General features: G+C 32.4%; 3 protein-coding genes across 8 annotated transcripts; 2 read left to right on the top strand and 1 right to left on the bottom strand.

The window, feature by feature from the left end:
• Nucleotides 1-799: 799 nt before the first annotated feature.
• On the top strand, nt 800-7,316 carry LOC11427946 (agamous-like MADS-box protein AGL11). Of its 4 annotated transcripts, none has more exons than XM_039831275.1 (9): nt 800-916; nt 1,960-2,167; nt 5,296-5,377; nt 5,463-5,524; nt 6,214-6,313; nt 6,487-6,528; nt 6,637-6,678; nt 6,777-6,943; nt 7,032-7,316. In XM_039831275.1, exons 2-9 carry the CDS (start codon nt 1,986-1,988, stop codon nt 7,033-7,035), a joined length of 681 nt encoding a protein of 226 aa, XP_039687209.1. In that variant the 5' UTR covers nt 800-916; nt 1,960-1,985; the 3' UTR covers nt 7,036-7,316. The 4 variants fall into 4 exon arrangements, with proteins under 4 accessions (XP_039687209.1, XP_039687210.1, XP_024633663.2 ...); XM_039831276.1 differs by lacking the exon at nt 800-916 and adding an exon at nt 971-1,663; XM_024777895.2 differs by lacking the exon at nt 800-916 and having other exon boundaries at nt 1,917-2,167; nt 6,786-6,943.
• A 2,133-nt stretch (nt 7,317-9,449) lies between these two features.
• Nucleotides 9,450-10,183, bottom strand: LOC11417783 (eukaryotic translation initiation factor 1A). Its single transcript, XM_003597986.4, has one exon. The coding sequence runs from the start codon at nt 10,129-10,131 to the stop codon at nt 9,679-9,681; it is 453 nt and encodes a 150-aa protein (XP_003598034.1). The 5' UTR covers nt 10,132-10,183; the 3' UTR covers nt 9,450-9,678.
• Nucleotides 10,184-12,828: 2,645 nt separating this feature from the next.
• On the top strand, nt 12,829-22,437 carry LOC11419393 (regulator of nonsense transcripts UPF3). Of its 3 annotated transcripts, none has more exons than XM_039832247.1 (14): nt 12,829-13,053; nt 13,711-13,817; nt 14,505-14,600; nt 14,719-14,817; nt 14,968-15,047; nt 16,247-16,342; nt 17,721-17,853; nt 19,433-19,533; nt 19,866-20,361; nt 20,491-20,583; nt 20,704-20,819; nt 20,897-20,945; nt 21,701-21,834; nt 21,944-22,437. In XM_039832247.1, the coding sequence occupies exons 1-12, from the start codon at nt 12,908-12,910 to the stop codon at nt 20,933-20,935; spliced, it is 1,602 nt and encodes a 533-aa protein (XP_039688181.1). In that variant the 5' UTR covers nt 12,829-12,907; the 3' UTR covers nt 20,936-20,945; nt 21,701-21,834; nt 21,944-22,437. The 3 variants fall into 3 exon arrangements, with proteins under 3 accessions (XP_039688181.1, XP_024635574.1, XP_003598033.2); XM_024779806.2 differs by having other exon boundaries at nt 12,830-13,053; nt 19,409-19,533; XM_003597985.4 differs by having other exon boundaries at nt 12,832-13,053; nt 19,409-19,533; nt 20,494-20,583.
• The last annotated feature ends 1,137 nt before the right edge of the window (nt 22,438-23,574 follow it).

The following is a 23,574-nucleotide window of genomic DNA, read 5'->3' as shown; positions in this document are numbered from 1 at the left end:
ACACCAAGGTAGTAGTTCATGTTGTGCATAAGAACATTATAGCCTATGTACACGCTAAAGCGCTCGACCACCAACTCGCATAAAAGTATCTTCTTAATGATTAATCATTGTCTGATCAACATCAAATGGTGATCCATTACAACGAGAATGTATCAACGACCTCAACATGATTTACCTTTATTCACACGAAACATCACTTACAAAATTATGCACGAAGAGAAATACACACATTCTATTATGATAAACCTCACACTATTCAATTTATAAATATAGGCTTAACTATCGAAGTATTTGCACGTACATCACCCTCTCCGCGACGCAACAACTGCCATCCTCCGTTGTACTCTAATTGCCGACTAAGGTAAATTTTATGTATATACTCAATATCATGCTTCATTCTCTTGAGAAATATATTTGGTTTGCCAATATATAGTAAAACTTGATGAGATAATTTTGTTCATATACTTCATATATACTTAAATCTGTATAAAAAGAATATAGCTGTAAATGGCTGACTGACCACCGTCTAATTTCCTAACATGATTTATCCAAGAATTAATCAATCCTATGTTTTTTACCACGCAATTAATTAAGGACAGACATAGTAAAAATTGAAAATGCAATACCAAAACAAATTATTTCTGTTTATGGTGCAAGTTTGCAACTGGAAAAGTTGCATTGTTTAGCTAAAACATCTACGTCTACCACTTATTTTCAGCAAAAAACTATCTCTCCTTCTTCAAAGCATCTCTCTCTCTCTCTCTCTCTCTCTCTCTCTCTCTCTCTCTCTCATACGCGTAAATATATATACAAAGAGAGTAAGGGCTATAAATAGGGAGAGTTAGAAGTGGAATTAAGTATATAGTGCAGTTTCATTTCTTTGGGATTCCAAACTTTTCCCAAACCTGAAACTAAGGTTTGTATACAACTCCTCTCTCTCTTTCTCTCTCTTTCATCATTTGTTCTTTTGTTCTTCCTATAACAAATTAAACAACCCACCACAAACTTATTTATCACACACTCATCATCTTTTTTTTCTTCCATGCTTGCTCCAACTTTCTTTCTCCATTTTCTCATCAACACTTGTCTTGTCTTTGAAAATTTATTTTATGGATTTTAATATCTTTTTTATGACCTAATTATTAATATCTTTGGTTTCTTCCCTATGAGTCCGATGGTTTTTTCTTTCATGAGATGACTTCTGAAAGAAAAGTGAATTTATAAATTGAAAAAAATAGGGTTTAATTGTGTATTTTATTGGAGCTTGGTACACCTTATACTAGGGTTTAATTTTATTATAAAATTATTGTTTCTTATAAAAAATTACTATTTGTGCCTTGATCTAATTAATTAAATCAAAAGGGTCTTTCATCTAGTTAATTTTTTATAAATTTAATTAATTTCTTTTGAGTTCATCAAGTTTTGTTTGAGAAGATGAGGATTTCTGGTCCTAAAGAGAAAAGAGATGAATTTTGTTGTTTAAATTAAATCAAAAGGGTCTTTCATATAATTATTATCTTTTTATAAATTTAATAAATTTCTTTTGAGTTCATCAAGTTTTGCTTGAGAAGATGAGGGTTTCTAGTCTAAAGAGAAAAGAGATGAATTTTATTGTTTAATTTTCTTCAAAAAAACACACAGAAACATACAAACAAAAAGATCAGTATGATATCCTTCATGGATCATGTTTATTTTCTTAGATCTTGCTCTCAATTATTTTCATCATTTACAAATTGAAGATTATATTTGCTTTTACCCTAGCTAACTTCATATGCTCTTGCTTCCACATAATACATCTGATAAATATCATTCTTGAATTTTTATAATAATGGATTTGATTTTCCTAGATCTAGTTTCCTAGGGCCAATTGTAATTTTTTTTATATATGATATGATTTATAATTTATATCTTTGTTTGTATGTTACTAATTAATTAATTAAATGAAATTGATTTATTTAGAGTATAGAGTTGATCAGAAACATAAGATGGGGAGGGGAAAGATTGAGATAAAAAGGATTGAGAATACAACAAATAGGCAAGTGACTTTTTGCAAGAGAAGGAATGGACTTCTGAAGAAAGCTTATGAACTATCAGTTTTGTGTGATGCTGAAGTTGCTCTCATTGTCTTCTCCAGCCGTGGCAGACTTTATGAATATTCAAACAACAAGTATGTTCTTTTTTATTTTTATTATTCATTCTGTTATGCAATTGTTAGTTAATCATTACATTACATTACATTAATTGTTCGTCATCTTGGGTAGATCTATTGAAATTTTGGGCCCGTGAACTAGGACAGTGCCCTTGATATATATAAAGAAAAAAAATATGATACAACTCAATGTTGTATATTTCGTGATTGGAATCAATCACTTCAGTTTGCAAGAGTTTTTACTGACTATATTGACTCCAGTTAAAAAGTACAAGAACTCTTTTTTTCCCTTCAATTATTTACCTTTTTTTTTACAAATATTTACTTAAAGATGGTATTAAATAATTTTAAAAAAAAAAAAAAAAAAAAAGTTGCTTTATATTATGCCTTTCTTTAATCCTTTTTTGTTGATGACAGAATCTACTTTAATTTCATAACCCTAAAACCATCATGAGTAAATTTCAAGAACTTAAGCTTACATAGTCTATAAACCTTGTTGCCCATTCCTTTTTGTACCCAAAAACAAAAACCATGTTAAGCATAATGATGAATTAAGTGTATGTTTGGACAATTTTGGAGGTGTGTACCTAAAATTGTGTCTAGAGGTAATTTTGACATGTTTGAATGTTTTTTTAGTAAAATTGATTTTACCTCTAAAATTAATTCTTTAACTTTGAAACTAAGACTCGTAGATCTTTAACTTTAAAGGTAATTTTTACTTTCAATTTATGATTCAACTAACTTTTACGTATATGTGCTCACATATAAACCATTTCATATTCAATTTACTTTCAACAAAAATCAATTTTATATGATAAATTAATCCAAAATCGATTTTCTCACCACAGAACCAAACACACCTTAAAAATCACGTCAAATTTAATGTTAGGCTCAAATGCACTTTTTGTCCCTTTATTTTAAATTAATCGAAATTTTAGTCAATTCATTTCAAAAACCATTATTTCAGTCCCCTTATTATACATTTCTTGGGTTTTTTTTAGTCCCCTTTTAGTTTTAGTGATTTGTCAATCTTGTGTTGGCTTTCTTACTTTTCATGTCATTGATAGTACTTTAAAAATGATTCATATCAATTTTGGTGATCTAACCTAGTGAGTAACACGTCATAACATATTTTGTCAACAAAAAAAAAAAAACCATAATATTCTTAAAAATTATAAAGAATAAAAAACAATTATAAACAAGAGTAGTTTAGTGTGGCAATGATATAATGATGAAGTTGACCTACAACAAGTGAGTGATATGTTGTAACAAAAAATTCATATCATGTAACAAGAATAGCATATATAAGTGTTTTGTTTTGTCCATGCAAGTACATACATATCAATCAAAACTTGTCTTTTTGCCATCCAATTTCGGCTATTCAATTCTGTTTCATGTTACGTAAACATGTTGTACCATAGTTTGGGTTATATATGATACCTTTTTCTTTTACAAAGATTTGCATAAAAAGGGTGAAACATTGGACTTAGTATAGGATTTCCATTCCCTTTGTTTAAAACTTTCAGTACTACACGCTACACAATAGTGAATAGTGAAGAAGAGTACATTCAAGTTCAACAGTTAATAATTTCGTTATAGATCACATATATATATATATACTTATATATTTCAAAAGTACACTAAGATTATTCTATGTCTCATCGTATTCATCATATATATATGGACATGTTATGGAGTGAATTTAATAACTTTTTTTCATAGTACTATTGTACTTAATCTATATGCCATAAAGCTATTGTTTCTCTTTGTACCAAAAAAAAAGCTATTGGTTCTCACTTGTCTCAGTCTCACCCTATATATAGTTTCAAAATCAATTAGTACTATTTTACCTTTAGTTTTTAAGTTTTTTGGTTCCATTATGGTATCTTAAAAATGTTTGGTATTTTCGTTTTTAAGTTACAAACGTTAGAAACTTTGGTCCATACTATGTTATGTTACTTTCTATCATTTGTAACTTAAGGAATCATAATTAGAACAACCTAAAGGAAATCTAAAAGGTAACTTTAGGGCCAAAATATAATTTAACAATTTTAGAACTAATTAATGAGATTTTATTATATATAATAACCATGATTGAGTACAATGTTGTGCAGCAACATTGTAAGAGATACATCCGTTCCAACAATTTGCACTAAAATGGAACCATGCAGTCTCTACAATTTTTTCCTTTTAGGTGATAAGAAATATGAGAATCTGTGCATATATATATATAGAGAGTAAGAGAGAGAGAAGAAAAAAAGTGAAGGAAAAAGTCTTAGCTTAGGTATTAAAATTTGTGATCTTGAATCCGATTTGCTTGATCAGAGAAAATCTCTTACCTTTTCAAAGTTGATGTACTTTCATCACTTTATATATTATATTGTCTGCATTTTGACCAGTCTCAGCTGAAATTATCAGCTTAAGTTGTTCCTTCCTTGTACATGGAATAAACAAAATAAAAAGTCAGTTTCCTACTTTCATGTGTACAGAATCTTGCAACACTGTTAGATGCTTGCTTGCATGCATTCAAATATATTAGAAACAGTCAGAAAAATTAAAACCTAAGGTCCTGATTTGTAATTACTAAAAAGATCAATTTTCAAGAAATGCATTGTATATATAATTTTTTTCATTGTAATTACGTACTTGTTTTACTAGTATAAAAAGTTACTGAAAAAAAATATTTAATCTTTTTTAGGTTTTTTAATTAAACCTTGGAATGAGATCAGAGTTAAGAGGAAAAAAAGTCTTAATTTGGTTTTCTACAAAAGAAAATTATTTGTGGTAGCTAAACTGTTTTATCTTTGAATGGATACTATGAATGCATGCAAAAATCCAATATTATCCTTATAATTTTTGTAAGTTAATTGTGGCAAAAGGAACATATATAGAATTAAGGTGGCAAAGATTTCTTACACAAAATTAGTTTTTATTTAATTTCTTCCATATATACAGTGAAAGTAGAAGAGATGAACTTAACTGCTGAGACTAATATATAAAGTGATGAAAGTACATGAACTTTTAAAAAGAGAAGAGATTTTTGTCGGAAGAAGACAAAAATGAAATAAATAGCAGTGACTAAGTGTGTAAGATAGATTGAAGAAAATGATAAATATTTCTAAATGATTCTTATGTGTTGCTTGTAGCATAAGGTCAACAATTGATAGGTACAAAAAAGCTTGTTCAGATCATTCAAGTACCACCACTACCACTGAAATTAACGCTCAGGTAACCAAATTACACATTAATATCTAGTTTGAATTGATTCAGTTTTATTTATATATCATTTTAAACGAGTTCAATAATTTGGCAGTATTATCAGCAAGAATCTGCAAAGCTGAGACAACAAATACAGATGCTGCAAAATTCTAACAGGTACATTGTCTTGATACTTTTTTATAAACAAATGTTACTTGTTAGTTGTTACCATGTTATTTATTTATCTTTGAAATTACAAATATTTGTTATTTTGTTGATAAAGAATTTCTTATCACTCCATCATAGGGCTTAGTCTGTATTTTAATATTTGATTTAATTACTGTATAGTATAAGATTTTTTTTTTAAAATGAAAAATATCATGATATAAAATCATATAACAATTCAATCACACTTCATTCATTTTTAAAAATATTTTATAGCTTGCTTAATTTAGTAAAGAAAAATAAGTATTCTCCTCCCCTGATCCCCTCCAAAATGACCCTTAGTATGTTACTAGTAGATCATAATAGTCGAAGTTTTTCGGTCTAATCTTCTCAAACTATTTTTGATATCTCGACTCAACTATTTGAGCTATACTTTTACTTGAAAAGTACCAATTTTAGACGAAACATTTTCGTCGAAACATTTTTTCGTCTGAAATTTTATTAAATGATCGGACAAATATGAACGAATTGTACATATAATCATCATCCAAGAGATTATGTCTCAAGGATGTGATCAATGTCTTAGATCCCAGTTTCTATTACAATGATTCATTGTTTTTCTATTTAAGTTCTGTCTTAAGCCTATATAGATGCAGCTAATTGATTGATTAACTAGCTATTAATTTGTTTCTAAATTGTAGGCACTTGATGGGTGATGCATTAAGCACACTCACTGTGAAGGAATTGAAGCAGCTGGAGAATAGACTTGAAAGAGGAATCACTAGAATTAGATCTAAGAAAGTAAGATTAAATTATTATTTTAATACCTTGTTAGTTAAGTAATTAAGTCTTTTGGTCCCCCTTAATTAAATAAATAAATACAATGTTAGGTGAGTAATTAACATGATGGTTAAGCCTTTTGGTCCCTCTAATATTTGCTATGTTTCTTATTCTGTTTTTGTTAATGCTTTCAGCATGAGATGCTACTGGCTGAAATTGAATACTTTCAGAAAAGGGTAATTCATAATTTTCTGTATTTCTAGGTTATATTTGATCTCTCCCACTCCCAGTAAAATTCCTTATTAATTACCACTAATTAATCATATGATGCATTATTTGCTTAGGAGATTGAGCTGGAAAATGAAAATCTTTGTCTTCGGACTAAGGTTAGTATACAAAAATGCTTTTGTCACCAATAATATTTGTTACTACTATTAATTAATCTAAGCAATTTGGTTTTTGTCCTTAAAACTATAAATATAAGCAAATGCAGATAAATGATGTTGAGAGGCTTCCTCAAGTGAACATGGTTTCTGGACAAGAGCTGAATGCAATCCAAGCATTAGCATCTCGTAATTTTTTCAATCCAAACATGATGGAAGATGGTGAAACTTCCTACCATCAATCAGATAAGAAGATTCTTCATCTTGGGTAAGTTTTTTGCATCTATCAAATAGAAAAAAGACTTGCAAGTTCTTCATTTTTTAAGATTTCTGATGTGTAGCTTTTGCTGATGCAGGTGATGAATAATAAATAATATTAGCATTTGCTATATGACTACCTATCCAATTAGCTATTAATGCTCATTAGCCCAAGTGACCAATTAAGTCCTTAAATTTTCTCCAATTTATATTATGGTTTTTTTTTGTGAGGGCATATTATGGACTTTATGTATGTATGTGTGTGTGTTATTATTATGTCAATGTATGTTGTTAGATCAAATAATAATAATAAACAATTATTATATATGTATGACAATTGAGGGTGAGCTAGTATTGAGTATTGTGGAACCACTTTCAAGAAACATGTTCTTCTCTGTTTTGAAAGTAAATTGTTTGGCTCTGAAGTAGTAGATATCATCTACTCTATTTCAAAAGAGGAACACTCAGATTTGAGTTGAAACTTGAAATAGTAGCAGTAATTTACGCATCAATGATACAGTGATGCAATGGAGAAATTAACAATTGATCAAAAAAATGAAGAAATTAACATACTAAGGTGGTGGCATTGGAGAGGGTCTGCAATATCTTCATTTGTATGAATGCTTTGTTACTCTAGTTAAATACAAATAGACAAAAACCACATTTAGCTTAATACTCAGTGATTCAGAAGAAAATGAAGTAACAAGACAGCTTTAAACTGTACATCACCTTATGGTTCTCTTAAATGGCATTCTCAACTCATCAAACTATTATCGAGTTGAAGACCTCCATCAATGGTTTCATTCATAGAAGAAAACAAAAACAAAATTGACTTCAAGCCTAACTTGCCAAAACAAACTTAATCACTTGTTCCAATGAAGAAAACAAAAACAATTTTCAGCCCAGGAATGTGAAACACCACCTCAGTATGATAAAAATCACAAGTCCATACTCCCCCCTTTGAAACAATCCAGTGCATAACCATTAACCACTCATCCCACACCAACAACCAAAAGACCACAATTAAAACAAATAGACCACCAAAACCAAAACAACACTAATAAGAGCATATCATCCAACACAAGCCACGCTATGTTACTACTTGACTCAAGTAATTTTTCTAGTTCAAGACTTTGAAACAATAAGTGGTTGCAAGACAAGGTACTTGAAAAACCAATATATCATCAACTGCTAATTTGCTAGAACGGCCTTGGAAAACTCATATAAAGCAATTAATAGAAAAAGGCCAACAAAATACTACGCTAATCTCTTAATTAACGTGAAAAACAGCTTAATCAATCATGCCAGACAACGTTAAGTACATAGGTTTTCAAACACTTGCGAGAAATCGGTTTCATCCTGATAAAAAATGGAGCAATCCCGAACAAATAACAACATCATCATCTCAAAAAAGAGGCTTGATAGAGTAGAGTAGGCCGATATGCAAATTTAAAACTCCACAAATTCTGTAAAGAAACCAAAATTGAAATAACCCTATCCACTACCATGAACTAGTAACAATCATTCATGGCAAAAACAAATACCTCCAATAAAGCATCAAATGACCCTCCCTGCTTCACAAAACTTAGGACAAGTTGCAGAAACCCACCCTGGAACCTTAATCCTCTAGTAGCAATCAGATCCTCGGAATTTCACTAATAAAATTTATTCTAGGTTGCACTATGCTTAAAAAGGGAGCAAAGTATGAAAAGGCTGACCAGTAGTACGAACTACACACACATTTAAGTCAACTGTTAAGTCTATACACACATCTGAGCAATGCTCTTGAATCGACAAATATATACATCTGCATATTTGTATTAAGTTAACTGCTTCCTCAGTCGCATAATTTGGATGATCCAGTGCCAATTCAAGTCTGTTATTATACAGATTTAATGCTTTTGAGTGGTAATAAAAAGATATGTAGTAATGTTGTCAATCGCAAATTGCAGAAAACAACAGCTTGATGAAATTCTGCTATATAGCAAAACTATTTAACGACGCTGTGTATTAGTATGTTTGCATTTAAACTCAATTAAAATTGTGTAAACATAGAGTATTGAATTGACAGTGTCTCTCTATCATCAGAGTCTAATTGTAGAATGTGTACCACTACAAATGATAAACATAAATAAACAATTGAGTTGAAGCTAAACTTGACAACTGACATGTACTGATGAAGAAAACAAAAACAATTCTCAGGACAGTGAAACACCACATTAGTTCAATCTTCATTCTCATTACAACAACAACAACCTAAAAGCAAAATCACAATCAAGTCCTACTCCCACTTGAAGCAATCAAAACCAAAAATACAACACAATCAAAGCAAACAGTAAATCACAACCAAACACAACAGCAGCAATAACAATCATTATAATCATAAGAGCATAATTTCAAACAGAGCAGCAAATAAACTAAGATGATAACAAACACTTTTCATAAGCTTATCAAATGAATAAACATAAAAGTTTATTTATTTGCATAAGCTATTTTTACATAAGATCAAAAACAAGTCAATCCAAGCAAGCCCTAATTCTTATCATTCAACTTTGCAATCAACACAACAAAAGCAAACTGAACACGGCAGCCAAAACAAATCATGATGATTAACAATAAGAAAGATGATAACAAACTATTAAACATTATTCTCGTGTTGGCAATATCATATGAATGATATCACTCGATCACATAGTCGACTAAATGATAAAAATAAAAACATAAAAATGATCATAATCAAAGTTCTCAAATCCTATCAATATCCTCATCCTCAAAATGAACATAATCATTAGCATCACCATCAGCATCATCATCATCCATCCCACCAGCAATACCTTCATTAAGCCTAATAGATTCCGGAATCTCATCATAAGCCTTCAATAGCCTCGCCTCATCCGGCATATATTTCAATATCACATCAGCCTTATCATCCTGATAATCACGTAATCCAATAAGTATTATATCTCCGTTAGCAATCCAAACCTTCTTGTGCATCTTACCCCGGATATGACAGAGACGTTTTCTGATGTTGTTCTCGTTGTCGATGCAATTCGCTTCCAACCGTCCGTTTCCAAGCATACGTGTTACCTGTGCGTATTCTTGACCGTCTTCTTTGAAGATCAGTTCGCGTTTCTCATCGTCAGCTTCGTTCTTTCCTCTCTTTCTATTCTTTCCTCCCTTTCCCTTGTTCTTCGGCATGATTCTTCTTCTTCTTCAACGACGGTGCCTTCTCTCAACGTCAACAACAACCCTAGTTTTCTTTCTTTTATATGTTCATAAAGACTCTTTTGTCCTTGCACTTTCCTTGGCCTCCAAGCCTCTATATTCGTTATGACCCTTTTGTCCTCACCTTTTGCTTCGGCTCCAAAACACTCCAATTAATTCATTTTCATAAAAAAGAATACTATCAATTTTTTAAAATAATAATATATTAAATTTATCTATCATGTTTTTATATGAGGAACAAATTATTCACTCTGCTAAATTACCAATAGAGTGGCCAATTTTCATTTTGTGTGAAAAAATTTACTTACTAATAATTTGAGTATTATTTTCTGCCGAGAACTGAAACAGTATTTAATTGCATTTTTAACCTCATAAGTAACATGATTGTGTGAGTTTGGCCACCTTAAACTTTTTCGTTGTTTGATTTGGTAATCTCCACCTAATTTTTTCCTATAATTTATACGTAACGTGAATTTATTTATTAATGTACACTCAACCTTTATGGTCAAACTTTTCATTAAAAATAAAAATGTCAAACAAATTAAATTGACCGAGTAAGAAGATACTTCCTCCGTTCCAAATTGTATGTCACTTTAGAAAAAATATTTGTCCCAAATTGTATGTCACTTTACAATACTAATGAAACATTAATATCATTTTTTCTATTATAACCTTAACTATTTATTACTCTCTTTTCTTTCAAGTCTTTTATTTATCTTTCCCATATTATTTATTAAGGACAATTTTGTAAAACAATTCATAATATATCTTTTCCATACAATATTAATTATATTTTTTAATATCTGTGACATGTCCAAAATGTCATATAATTTGGGACGGAGGGAGTATAAGATTAGTTTGTTGACGGAGGTGAGAGAGTTAATAAACTTGAGGGAGAGGGATGTTCTATTTTTATTCTCGAGTCAGTGGAATTTTTAAGAAAATTTAGTTTAATAGAAAATAATTATTTGGTAATTTACTAGGTTTGGGGGGATATATGGTGGGGTACAAGTAAATTTATTTTTTTTTTTCAAATGTGCTCCTCTCAAGGTTTTAGATTTGATTCTCTTTGGTGCTAATTACAACGGGTTAGTCTGACTTAAAAAAAAACTAGGTTTGACACATTCACGTGGATTTGAACACAAGACCTCGCAATTGTTTATATGTTTCATGTAGTGTTTACCGCTTTCTATACATACCCAATAAAATAAAGAATCACCAAATGTAATTAAACCTTTCTTTTTCGACATAACTTGTGTGTAACCTTAACAACAAAAACGACTGCACAAATTCAGTTGAATAAAATATCAAGACTAATTAAAAGAGTTCGATAACAAATAAACTTTCACAAAATTATCAATAATATCTAAAGTCGGTTTTTTTAGTGAAATGTCAACATAATTCAAAAAAATGTTAATTTTTTTTATAAATAGCCTGATCAAAAAGTCAGTTTTAATCGATCCATGCACATGACCCTTTTTTTTTTCTTATTTATTTAAGTTTGTGGGTCTCTCACAATTACTACATCACAACTCAATTGAACACAAACTATTTCCTCTCAAGAGTTTCCTATGCCATACCTCCTTCAATCTTCCAAGAAACATTATTGGACGACAAGGACAACACAACCAATGTTCATCATAACATCATCACCCTCTTTAACAAGAAACGTCGTTAGAGTGGAACAACTTATTCAGGGATTGCACCAATGCTTGGTTTGCTGGCTCTTCCCACATTTTTCTCGTGTTTCTTGTGTTCCCTACTTCTAAACCGATCTTCCAACACTTGCATCCATGTTCCACTTTTTCGCAACTCATTCATCTAACAAGCAAATGTTTTGTCTTATTCCTATGTCGTTCAAAAACTTAGCAAGATCTTTACATCAAAAAGAGTGTTGATATGTTCTCCATGTCCTTCACAATACACGCTTTGCCGTTATGAATGATTACCCATTATGCAATAACATTAATGTTTTGTGGGTCGAATTCTTTGATATTAAATGATGTTATTGTGACACTATGTTTGATAAAATAACATACATGCTTTTGCATGAGATTTGTATTTTGAAGGATGAGATTTTCGTCAACGAGAGATTTTGTATGTTAATTACCCTATCATGGAGCTTATCTACTATCATTATTATTTGCGAGACCGTTTGTAAGATGTTATTGAAACAACTTACGAAAAATAGTACATATAACTTCTAGTCTGACAAATATCTTAAAAAGTCGAGGAAGCACGACTCTTTTTTTGCTTTTGCACTGCATAAGGTTTCAAACTCGTAACAAGCAAAATGTGTGAAACACATTTACGTATCAAACATTTTCTTTCAAAAAATTATTGCTACCGAACAATCCATAACATATAAGGTTTGTTTGATGACTCAAATAAGAGAGCGAATGAACGAAGTGAAAACGGTTGGTACTCAGATAAGAGAACGAACAAATAAATGAAGCGAGAACAACGATCTCAAATTCAATTCTTATCTCCAACAAATACTAACAACGTAACAATCAACATATACTAATACTAATACGAAAAATAAACTGAGAATTAAGCATAACAAAGAAATGACTAGTATTGTGGGTATATGATCTAGGTGGGGGTACAAGTAGAAAATGCAATACTAAAACTAACATTGATAAGCCCAGTTTCTATTGTTTTGTGCTGAAAAAGAAGAACGAAAGAGCAATATGAGAGAAAACAAAATTCGAAGTTAGTTTCATTTCCGAAGAAGAAGAAGAAGAAGATGAAGGCGCGTTCGGAAAAGGGAAGAACGAAAGTTGTGATACGGCATTTACCACCTTCTCTAACCGAATCTGATCTCATTCAACACATCGATAACCGTTTCTCTTCTCGCTATCACTGGTTCGTTTTCCGTTCCGGCAACACCAGGTTCTTCTTCTCTCACAAAACCCTAACAATTCTGTTTCATTTTCGTTGATAATGTTTATTGAAGTTCTTAATCTTTGTTTTGTGTTTATAATTATGATTATCGAAGTTCTTAATTGTAGTTTTGCCTTTGTTATTGTGATTATTGTTGTTATGATTATGCATGATTTGTTGAAGTTGTTAATCTTAGCTTTGTGTTTATAATTATGATTATTGAAGTTGTTAATCTTATTTTTGCGTTTATAATTGTTATTTGCTGTTGTTCTTCTCTTGCAAAACCCTAACGATTCAGTTTCATTTTTGTTGATAATGATTATTGAAGTTCTTAATCTTAGTTTTGCGTTTTTATTGTGATTATTGTTGGTATGATTATGCTTGATTAGTTGAAGCTGTTAGTCTTAGTTTTTCGTTTATAATCATAATTATTGAAGTTGTTTATCTTAGCTTTGCGTTTGTTATCATGATTATTATTGTTCTGATTATGCGTGGTTTGTTATTGTAATTGTTGTTGTTATGATTATGTGTAATTTGTTGAAATTCTTAAGCTTAGTTTTGCGGGTATAGCTGTAATTATTGAAGATGTTAATTGTAGTTTTGTGTTTTTTGTCGTGATTGTTGTTATGATTTTGTGCGTGATTTGTTGAAAATTGATATGTGCAGTTATAGGAATCAAAAGTATGCAAGAGCGTATCTAGACTTCAATTCACCTGATGATGTTTTCGAGTTTGCGGAGTTCTTTAATGGACACGTTTTCGTTAACGAGAAAGGTGAATTTTTCTGTTTCAAATTCATTTCTCCTGGTTTTTGTTTTTTTCTTTTCTCCTTTTGTAGCGTTTTTTTTTTTCATATGCAATATGGAACATAGCTTTTAGGGCATGTTTGGATTGGGTTATTTCAGCTTATCAACTATAGCATAAACATTTGTGAGACTATTTGAATGAACTTATGATAAACAACCTATGCATGTCCATAAGCTGTTTTCAGCTTATTTCCGTAAGCTCTATAGGATAACTTATGAAAACAACTTATAACTTACATGAATATAATTTTATTTTATTTTATCTTCTGTTATAGAAATAGCTCATATATAAGCCGACCCCACTTAATGGGATAAGGCTTGGTTGTTGTTGTTGTTATGTTATAAGCGCTTAATTAAGTTGTTTAACTAAATAGAACCTTAATTCTTTAGACCTGAGTTATTAGAGCCTTAATTGTTTAGACCTGAGTTATTATGTTTTCCATTTAAACCTTCACTTGTTATTTGTTAAATGGGTTAGTAGTTATTGTACTGGGAACTCAATTGAATGTTTTTCGCGGCGTAATTGATGTTAGTAGACTCAAAATTCTAACTATCATTCCGGTATTCTGTTTATCATAATTTGTTTTTCTTTCCTTTCTAAATGTTGATTTTTTTTTTGTGCCATGCAAAATATTAATGCTTGATATTCAATCAGGTGTCCAGCATAAAGCAGTAGTTGAGTATGCACCTTCTCAGCGTGTTCCAAAGCTGAGTACCAAAAAGGATGGCCGTGAAGGGACTATATATAAAGGTATCAATGTAGTTGTCATTTTTGTGCCTTCAAGATATAAAAGTGTTCTAATGCTAATTATCTAGGTTAACGGCATGTGCTCTTCATGTTTATGATTATTGTTTTTTAATAAGGACAGATCCAGACTATCTCGAGTTCCTCAAACTCATTTCGAAGCCTCAAGAACATCTTCCGAGTGCAGAAATACAATTGGAAAGAAAGGAAGCTGAGCAAGCTGGTTAGTTATTTGTTGACCACCTTTATTTGATTTACACTTATTAAAGCAGTCTAATCACTATTCTTATGTAAATGTGTTTTGAGCAAGCTGGTTAGTTATATGTAGGTAAATTTCAGTACCATTTGTCTCATATTTTCTCCTCCTTTCTAGGGGCTAGCAAGGAAGCACCTATTGTCACACCCCTGATGGCATACATACGTCAGAAGCGTGCTGTTGACAGTGGTCCACTGGTAAATGATTCTGGGACTTCTGAGTACTTCTTGTTTTTTCTTATACTATAAAGGGGTGTAGTAGTAAAATTTTATGTATGCTCCTCATAGCTATAAGCGTTTTTTTATAAGAATGTGCTTTGGAGATTGACCTTGAATTCGAGTAAGAAAGACATTTCGAAATATATATTGTGAGCTGTGGGTTTTCCCTCCTTATTCTTTTAATTCTAATAGTTACTACTAAATGCTCTGATGCTAGAACATATTCTATTTATGGTTCATGCTTTAAGTGTCTCATTTGCCTCTTGTTTAAATTCTCGAGGAATTTGGTATCATAGTGTTGAATGAGAGAGAAAGAGGCAAAATATTTTGAAACGGTGTGTTTCAACGACACAGGAGTCTCTTTATTATGTTTTAAAAGCAAATAGTGCAATAGAGATACATAATATTCTACCCTTATTTATGTGATATGATATGCCTGTCCTACATTGTTATCAAGTAGCAGCCATGGCAGAGTGCTCTGGCAAAGAATTTGCCATCCGCCATGACCAATCTGTGAAGGATGGCAGCACCATGATGTTTATGGCGGAGAGAGCAGAATTTTGGCCTTCTGCTATGGTTTGCCATCCGCAATCCATATCACAGATTCACAGCCCATGCAATGAGTACACAGATCATAATTTTATTTTCAACACATAGCATAACTACTTGGAAGCATATTCATATGACTTATATGAGGGAGTTTTTTGAAAGAACAATTATATTTGAGCAACTAAAACTTTGGATTGAATTCTAACTTATGGATTCAAATGTATTTGAACAATTATATTCATGCTTGGGGTTACACCTGTTTGAAATGAATTTTTATTTTGTTCTTTCCAACAGGTTTGTTTTTTTATTTATGATGCTTGGGCATATGTACTTAGCTGATTCATCCTTCCCCCTTTGTTAGCTCTCTATACTTTTTGGGCCTTCAATGGGTCTGGTGAATTTTGATTTTTGAAAAATGTGGAAAATGCACTAAAATTTGTTGGTATGCATTGTTCATTTATATTATTATGCCTTCACATGATTGTGGCTTTAATCTTCAACTCCTGTTGGATGGAATTATTCTGGTATTATTATATATAAGAAACTTATTAAATTACAGATAAATATAAGTTAAGATGGCCTCCTGCTTGGGTATATGCTGACATGCAATACTCCACATCTTGTGTCAGGTTTCATCGGCCGCAACAAGAGTTGGCAGAAGAGCCAGAGCTATGCAAGGCAAGCCTGGCCCCAGTAATACCAGACGGGGATCCGAAAAGAAAAAGGTGAGCCTTTATAATGAATTTCAAGTATATATTATTATATTGCTGGAGGCAATGTATAATCACTTTACTCATTTTGAATGCCATGACTTTGTTGACATAAAAGTTGCAACTTTCCTATTAATTTTTATTAGTTTAATAAAGACAAGAGAAACCATGCTGTTATTGCCTCCTTTGTAGCATTCTTAATTCTATGTGTAGCATCTTAATATTCAATTAGTATTTGTCTACTAAGTGGCCGAGAAATAATATTTTGTCATCTTATTGTTGCTTGGAAACCAAAATGTCTGTGAAATGGTTAGGGGGCTGCTAAGCTACACAACATGATGATGCCATAACAGCCACTATGGCCATTATTGACTATAGAGGCAGTAGGTGTAGTTAGATATACGCACACACTCATGCATACTATTATTAAAATGATTTATTAATTATGTAAACTTCGTGAATATTCATAAACTGAAGATTTCAAACTATTCTGTTTTATTTTCTTTCCAATTTGGATTTTCTTATTAATAATTTAATTTTCTATTTAATTACTATGTATTTTATATTTAATCAATAGGATAGATTACAAAGGTGTTAATTTATTGATACCGATTAATTCTTATACGCAAAAGGAAAATGTGTGGATTGAAAAAAAAGATGGACCGTGTCTCATAAATTTCTTGTGCAGACAATTTTAAATTCATTAACTAGTCAATTGCTTGGCTCCTTATGTCTAGTTTTTAGTTTGTTTTTCAACTACACCTAAAGAGGGCAAGAATGTGCATGAATCACCCACCAACACCCGCAGCTAAGGAGGGGACTGGCCAGTTTTAGCCTCTGGCTCTGCACACAAAAATAAATTAATGTGTTAGGGCTTGAAGTCCACTCAAGAAGGGAATGTACATTCAGTGGGGATGTATGGGGCCAAGTGGGTTAGGCTGTGGTCTAAACCCATTTTTTTCAATTCTTTCTATTTCAATAAACAATCAATTAATTCCGCCAGAAAAAAACAATCAATTATGAAGGAACTTATTGAACCATTCCCTCATTTCCAGTCTATTATCTTTTATCTAATGCTTTGGTTCTTTTATCAAAACCAAGCAAAGCCAAACAGTGACTCAACATTTCTCTATTTATATTTTGATTTATTTCCTTTCTCTTTTTGGGTGTGGCAACATGACCCACATGAAAGGTGTGGCTGTATTGACCTAGATAGATGTGAATTGAAACATGGGTTCAATCAAGTTAGCATGATAGAGGGAGGGATGTTTGTCTTCCCCTATATGTCTTCAGATTGTTTGATTCTCCTATTGTTGATATATAGATGTTCTATTTGTGCTTGCAAAATCACATAGATTTGTTCCACTTGATGAAAATTAGTTTTGGTTGTCAGTATGTTCAGAAGGACAATGTCAAGAATGCTAATCGGAAAGATTCAAAAGACAAATCTGCCTTTACTGTGGTCCCTAGGCGTGAGGACCATTCTTCTGAATCAAGTATAAAAGGAGTATATGAAATTGATTCTTGTAAGTCATCTTTTCTTCCTTTAGATTTTGTTAGATCATCTTTTTCATGTGAATATCTCTGGTGTGGTATAGTTATTCAGTTCTGTATAGGCGTATTGTACTCTACTTTCACCTTGTATATGCCAAGTTCACTGTCTTCATTTTTCCCTTTTTCAAAAGCTTAATATGTGTAATTTGCTTTTAATTGCTTCCATATTTGATTTCAAGATGTATGGTAGTTTTGAACCAAAACAAAAGTCTCTTCCTTATACAGCTTTTGTCTCTGCGATTCTCCCAACTCCTAATCATATCTGTTCGTTGCTTATGGTGTATTAATTGCATGTTCCGAGAGTCTACAGAAATTGGTGGAGCTTTCGTAGACTTGACTCTCAAACTCGTAAGAGTTCACCCAATATCAAAGTAACCTATACATGGCATATATACATAATATAGAACAGCTTAACACAACAATAATTCAACATTCCAACTCCTTAATAAAGTGAAGTAGATAGTATCATAACATAGAACAGCTTAACACAACAATAATTCAACATTCCAACTCCTTAATAAAGTGTGCTAGTACATCAGTACTAGATAGTATCATAACATTATCGATCAAATCATACATAAATTCATAAAAATAAGTTACTAAAGTGGTTTTTGTTCAAAATACAAGAATTTATTTGACCTAACAATCATAATCATATGAGGAGAAACTGGGGGTGGGGAGTCATTCATTCTCATAGGTCATCTCTATAGTTTCCTTTTGTTTCTATTCTTTGCCGCAGCTTTCCAGTTTAATATATAGATGGCTTCCTCTGAAATCAAGGATTCAGTCTACTTTTCCTATATAGTGGAGTTTCAATTGATATTATAGGACGAGATATCCTTAAATGTTGTTACCTCGCTCCAACTATACTGAAGAAGTGAAGAATAGCAACTATTGCACAAATTTTCCTCTCTTAATTTTGCCCACCTTTTCCAAACCTATAAACTAAATCAGCAAAAAATGCTTTATAGTAGAAAAGTGGATGAAAAGTAGGTGCCTAGTATAGAAACTTGTTGTGTTGTTTCTTAACTTCCATTGAATGAATACCTGTCTGAGTAAAGAGCAGTGTAATGGCTGTAAATAAGCAACCACCACAAGATGTGGTAATCCCTGAATTGTTGTTACATGGCTAAAACCATACTTTATTTGAATAAATTGATTGCTTTAAAAGGTAAACAACACCATAGGAGAAAAAAATTTAGATAACTTTTGTAGGACATAGACCCGTTCTTATTTGGGTCTGCTTCACAAACTCGATGGAACAAGATGGTCACTTTTCAGATTGTCCACCAGAAACTCCTTGTAATTGTTTTTAATCATTCGGGACTCTGTACGAAGTATATCAGAATGATACATAACGGAGGGGAATACTACAGAAACATGTTTGCATTAAAGTAATACATCAGCCAAATTAAATTTGTCAATTTTTTTTTTGAAGATTCAGCAATTGCAATTGTGCTTTTAAGTCTCGTTTCCAAGTTTCATGTATTTTAGCTGATAAATTATTTGTGATTGATGAATTTGCAGCGCATGTGATTGATGAATTTGCAGTGCATGGCATTGAAGGTTCCATCTCTGGAATACCACTGACTTCTGACTCAGGAAAGAAAAAGATCCTCCTTCTGAAAGGAAAACAGCGGGAAATTCCCAAAGTAGGTTTAATTATCTGTTAAATTTTCATTTGCCTTCACCCGTACCTTGCTCATGTCCATTTCACTTACTTTTATAAATGATCTTAAGTCTCTCATTTCCTTATAAGAAAATAATGTTCTTCATATAAGCAAATGCAATATAAAGTTCATTTTTCTCCCATTCTACTAACGTTGGAGTTATTCTTTGTATGGGTAGACATTAGATTTTTTCTCTCTCTTTAAATACCCTAGTGTTGCCCTTCCCTGAAAGTTGGTTTGGAGCAGTACAGTCACTTAAACATGAATAGGCCCTTATTAAATTTTTCATTATGAACTTTCTATGGAACTTTCAGGCCACTGAAGGTATGGTTAAACAGCAAAATGCACAATCTGCAAATTTGCCCATTCCAACTACTGCAAAACAGAACCAAAGGCGTGAAGCCGGTGGAAGATTGATCAGGAGCATACTTCTAAATAATGAATCTCGTCAGAGTCAGTCTACATCTACTGCACAACATAAGATTCAAATCTTAACTTCTGAGAATGGGAGGCGTCCACCTCGTCCTTTTGGTTCAAGGTCTGGGTTAAGTGATCAAGTCTCTAGTCATGATGCTGGGCATGTTAATTCTGAAGGGGAATCTAAAAGGGATTTGGATGAAAAGTTTGTAAGAAGAGATTTTCATGGTTCGGGTATTGGTGATAAAACCGAAAGACGTACTAGAAACAAGGACAGGCCTGATCGTGGTGTTTGGGCACCTCTTCGCCGTTCTGATTCTTCACATTCTAGTAATGAGCTCTCATCATCCTCACTGGCACAGTCTGCACCATCAAATCCTGAATCAGTTGAAGGTATGACCATTGACTAGACAACAAGTTTTCTACACACAAAGTAGATGTATTTCTGTCAATCCACTTGAAATTTCAAAACAAAGCTGAGTGATTGAAATCTATTGTATGGTGGTGATTTTCAATTTTTAGCAGGAGAGGTAAAAGAAAATGCTTATTCGGGAAACAGGAGTGGTGAATTCTCAGCTTCTGCAGGTGGACGTAGTAGTCCCTCCGTTGAGAATGGTTGGTGTGTCTTTACTGATTATGGATAATAAATAAAAACTCACAATATAAACAACTATAGAAGGTATTTATCTGGGTTCTGATAGATAAATGTTTGAATCGTTCTTTTTATCTCTGTAGGTTCACAAAGAATTTTTACTCGTCGTGGGGCTCCCTATATAGTGAAGGATGATGGTGCAGTCAGTTCGAGTGAAGGGAAACTTTCAAAGAAAGGTGTTGGGAATAGTACTCATGAGGTATACATGTTATATTGATGTATTCTGTCGCCACCTCTTTGCTTGAATCGCCCTGTAAAATGCTTTTCTGTATGCAGAAACAAGTTTGGGTTCAGAAGTCATCTTCAGGCACTTAAAATATCTGTGGTAAGTCGTTAGTTTTTTGTATCTTGTTTTATTGTCTTGTCTCATCTGAATGAAATTCAGAGTTTATTGCATCAATGGGGGATCAGTAACTCATTCTGACAAAGATTGATATCTGAGAAAACTTTCTGTAAAACTTGTGGTTAGTTGTGATATATTTGTGATTTTCTTCAACTGTTTTTGCTCTACTTGTTGAGCTCAACTGACTGTTGAATGGATTGTTAATGTTCACAAAACCTTGATCTATTGTTCCTAACTCTTCAAAACAATCATGTGAATTTTTGGCAATTTTCAATAATAAAATCACTATATAACCCGTTGAAAACCAAAAAAAAGAAAGAAAAGAAAATTAGTCTTAATTGGGTTAACCTTGAAATATGAATTCACATGAAACTAAAAGCTGTTGAATCCCTCTGTGTAACTAAATATGCATCACATGTGCGTTTGTGTTTAGAAGTGAACGCAGAACTGTGAAGTCATAGAAGTAGATTACTTGATTTTATGATTATCATGATGTCATAAGTCTAACGAAACTTCGGATGCTTTACACATAAGTTAGTGAGCTTTAATTAATATGTTAAAGGATTATATACACAAGTTGCGAGCTTTAAGATGTTAAAGGAGTTCCTTTAATATAAACATCCAAAAGTTTATTTAGACTTTCGATAATCATGATTTTAATTTGAACAAATGTGCTTTAGTAATAACAGATGTTGCTTTAGCCAGTGCTTTAAGAGTGCTTACAATTTTGCAAACAGATAATGGACACTCGGTTAGCGCAACAATTACTTGAAAAATTGAGGGGATCATTCCTGCTACATTGAGCTAGGGATCTGTTTAGGACATCATCCGCGTCCAATTCAGGTCGACATGAGCCTAAGCTACTTGTAAGGTCTGTGCAAGTTCAATTTTTGTTAATACAGACTACTTGAATGTTGCTTTAATTCTTCAATTTTTTAAATTTCTTTGGCTTGTAATCAATTTCTAATGGACTTTTACAGAAAGATGATCCAGTTGTTGCCTGACAGAGCCTGTAGAATTGAAGGAATGCAAAATTACAGACCTCCTTGACATGACTATTTACCGAAAACATACCGACATTGTTAACCATGTTGATGGGTTAGACCCTTGTATGGTTCGTGTCTTTTCGAATATTTTGGTTTTGGGAAATGTTTGTGTTTGGAATTTAGCTGTATAGTTTTGGTACTTGCCATAGGAAAGTGAATCATTTAGCAGGTGTTTGGAACTGTGTCAAGTATGCACTAAACGTGCAGTAGAAATGAAGCTCCAATTGGTAGCTTCACCCTAAATGTGGGTTCCGTGGGTTCTAAACGCGGAACAAACACAATTTAGTCAGGTTCATTTGACATATATAGTCGAGTAGGGTTTGTATGAAAGGCTTAGTGTTTGTATGAACAGCTTAATACTTGATTTTAGCATGCACATGATGTATATTTTGTTATTACTAATAGGATGTTAACATGTCTTCGGTACACATCCCAGATGAGGGACTTATTTTTGAATACAAATTATTTACAAAATGATAAGGAATGGCACGCAGGACCAAAATGATAAGCATGTCGTGTCTTTTGATGTTTCAAATTTCTGCCATCAACCAAATTCTCCCTTTTATTGAAAATTCCAAAATCCTCATCTCTTTATCTTTCAAGGGCCAAGGTTGCCACATTATTTTCATGTTGGTTTCAACATGAGAGAACCCAGATCCTCGTTGCACAACTCTTTATTCCTTTCTGTTTTTGTTCGTTTTGGTGGGATGTCTTTCATACGAGAAATTGAGAAACGGTGGTGAGCTTTTGAGTTGCAGTCTGGCCATTAAGTCTGGCCAAAATGGTAGTATTTAAAAAATAAGTAATTTTTTTTTTCTTCAGAAAATTGGTGACAGCGGTCACTTTGTCCCAGTGAGTCCCAATTTTACTCAAACACTTGCTCTCGTTCTAGAATCATGCAGTTTTGCATAAGATTGTGGCTGGTTTGACAACGTTAAGTTTTGTTAGAATTTTACCCCTCGTGCATCCTCTCCCACTCTATGCATTTCCTCGCGCGTCCTTTTTTTTTTTTTTCTTCTTCAATTTTACCCCTAGTTTGAATTTTGGATTGCATTGCTAGAATTTTGCAGATGTTTTCGGATTTGACAATCCGGAATAATGTTTTACCAGAAGTTTTGCAATTTTAAGCTTTACATTTCGTAAAAAAAAATGCGACTAAAATAAATAACATAAATAAATAGACACAAACATAAAAACAACTCATTTTATTAATATATGAACAATACATTACAATAATTTTCAAGCTTTTTAAACTTATTACATAAGATCCTAAATCTATTTCTAACCTCCTATGAGCCTAATTCTAATCTCCTAAGAGCCTAACCACTAGTATGTGATGGGACATACTAGTAGTTTGCCTATTGGAGGAAAACTGGAGGAGGAGGAAGAGGAGGGCGGGAAGAAGAAAACAATGCCCTTGAGGGAGATGGGGGGGGGGGGGGGGGGGGGGGGGGGTGGGGGTGCTCAAACTTACGCCTAGACAGGTCAATCTAAGAACCACATTGACCCACAGATGAACCGCACTTCGTTGCAACGCGGTTCCATCCTCATTGACCGTTCATACA

The sequence above is a fragment of the Medicago truncatula genome, chromosome 3 (genome assembly GCF_003473485.1).
Source record: "Medicago truncatula cultivar Jemalong A17 chromosome 3, MtrunA17r5.0-ANR, whole genome shotgun sequence".
Classification (NCBI taxonomy): Eukaryota; Viridiplantae; Streptophyta; class Magnoliopsida; order Fabales; family Fabaceae; genus Medicago; species Medicago truncatula.
Note: the sequence above shows the minus strand (reverse complement) of the source record. Positions and strands in the feature narration are given on the sequence as shown.

What these genes read in the sequence shown, in the direction of transcription:
- LOC11427946 (XM_039831274.1), top strand. Translation starts at nt 1,941, where the DNA reads ATGAAATTGATTTATTTAGAGTATAGAGTTGATCAGAAACATAAGATG. An exon ending in TATGAATATTCAAACAACAA is followed by an intron (nt 2,168 to 5,295) that starts GTATGTTCTTTT and finishes TGTTGCTTGTAG; the next exon opens with CATAAGGTCAACAATTGATA. An exon ending in CTAGAATTAGATCTAAGAAA is followed by an intron (nt 6,314 to 6,486) that starts GTAAGATTAAAT and finishes TAATGCTTTCAG; the next exon opens with CATGAGATGCTACTGGCTGA.
- LOC11419393 (XM_024779806.2), top strand. Translation starts at nt 12,908, where the DNA reads ATGAAGGCGCGTTCGGAAAAGGGAAGAACGAAAGTTGTGATACGGCAT. An exon ending in TGAAGGGACTATATATAAAG is followed by an intron (nt 14,601 to 14,718) that starts GTATCAATGTAG and finishes TAATAAGGACAG; the next exon opens with ATCCAGACTATCTCGAGTTC. An exon ending in AAAGGAAGCTGAGCAAGCTG is followed by an intron (nt 14,818 to 14,967) that starts GTTAGTTATTTG and finishes CCTCCTTTCTAG; the next exon opens with GGGCTAGCAAGGAAGCACCT.
- LOC11417783 (XM_003597986.4), bottom strand. Translation starts at nt 10,131, where the DNA reads ATGCCGAAGAACAAGGGAAAGGGAGGAAAGAATAGAAAGAGAGGAAAG.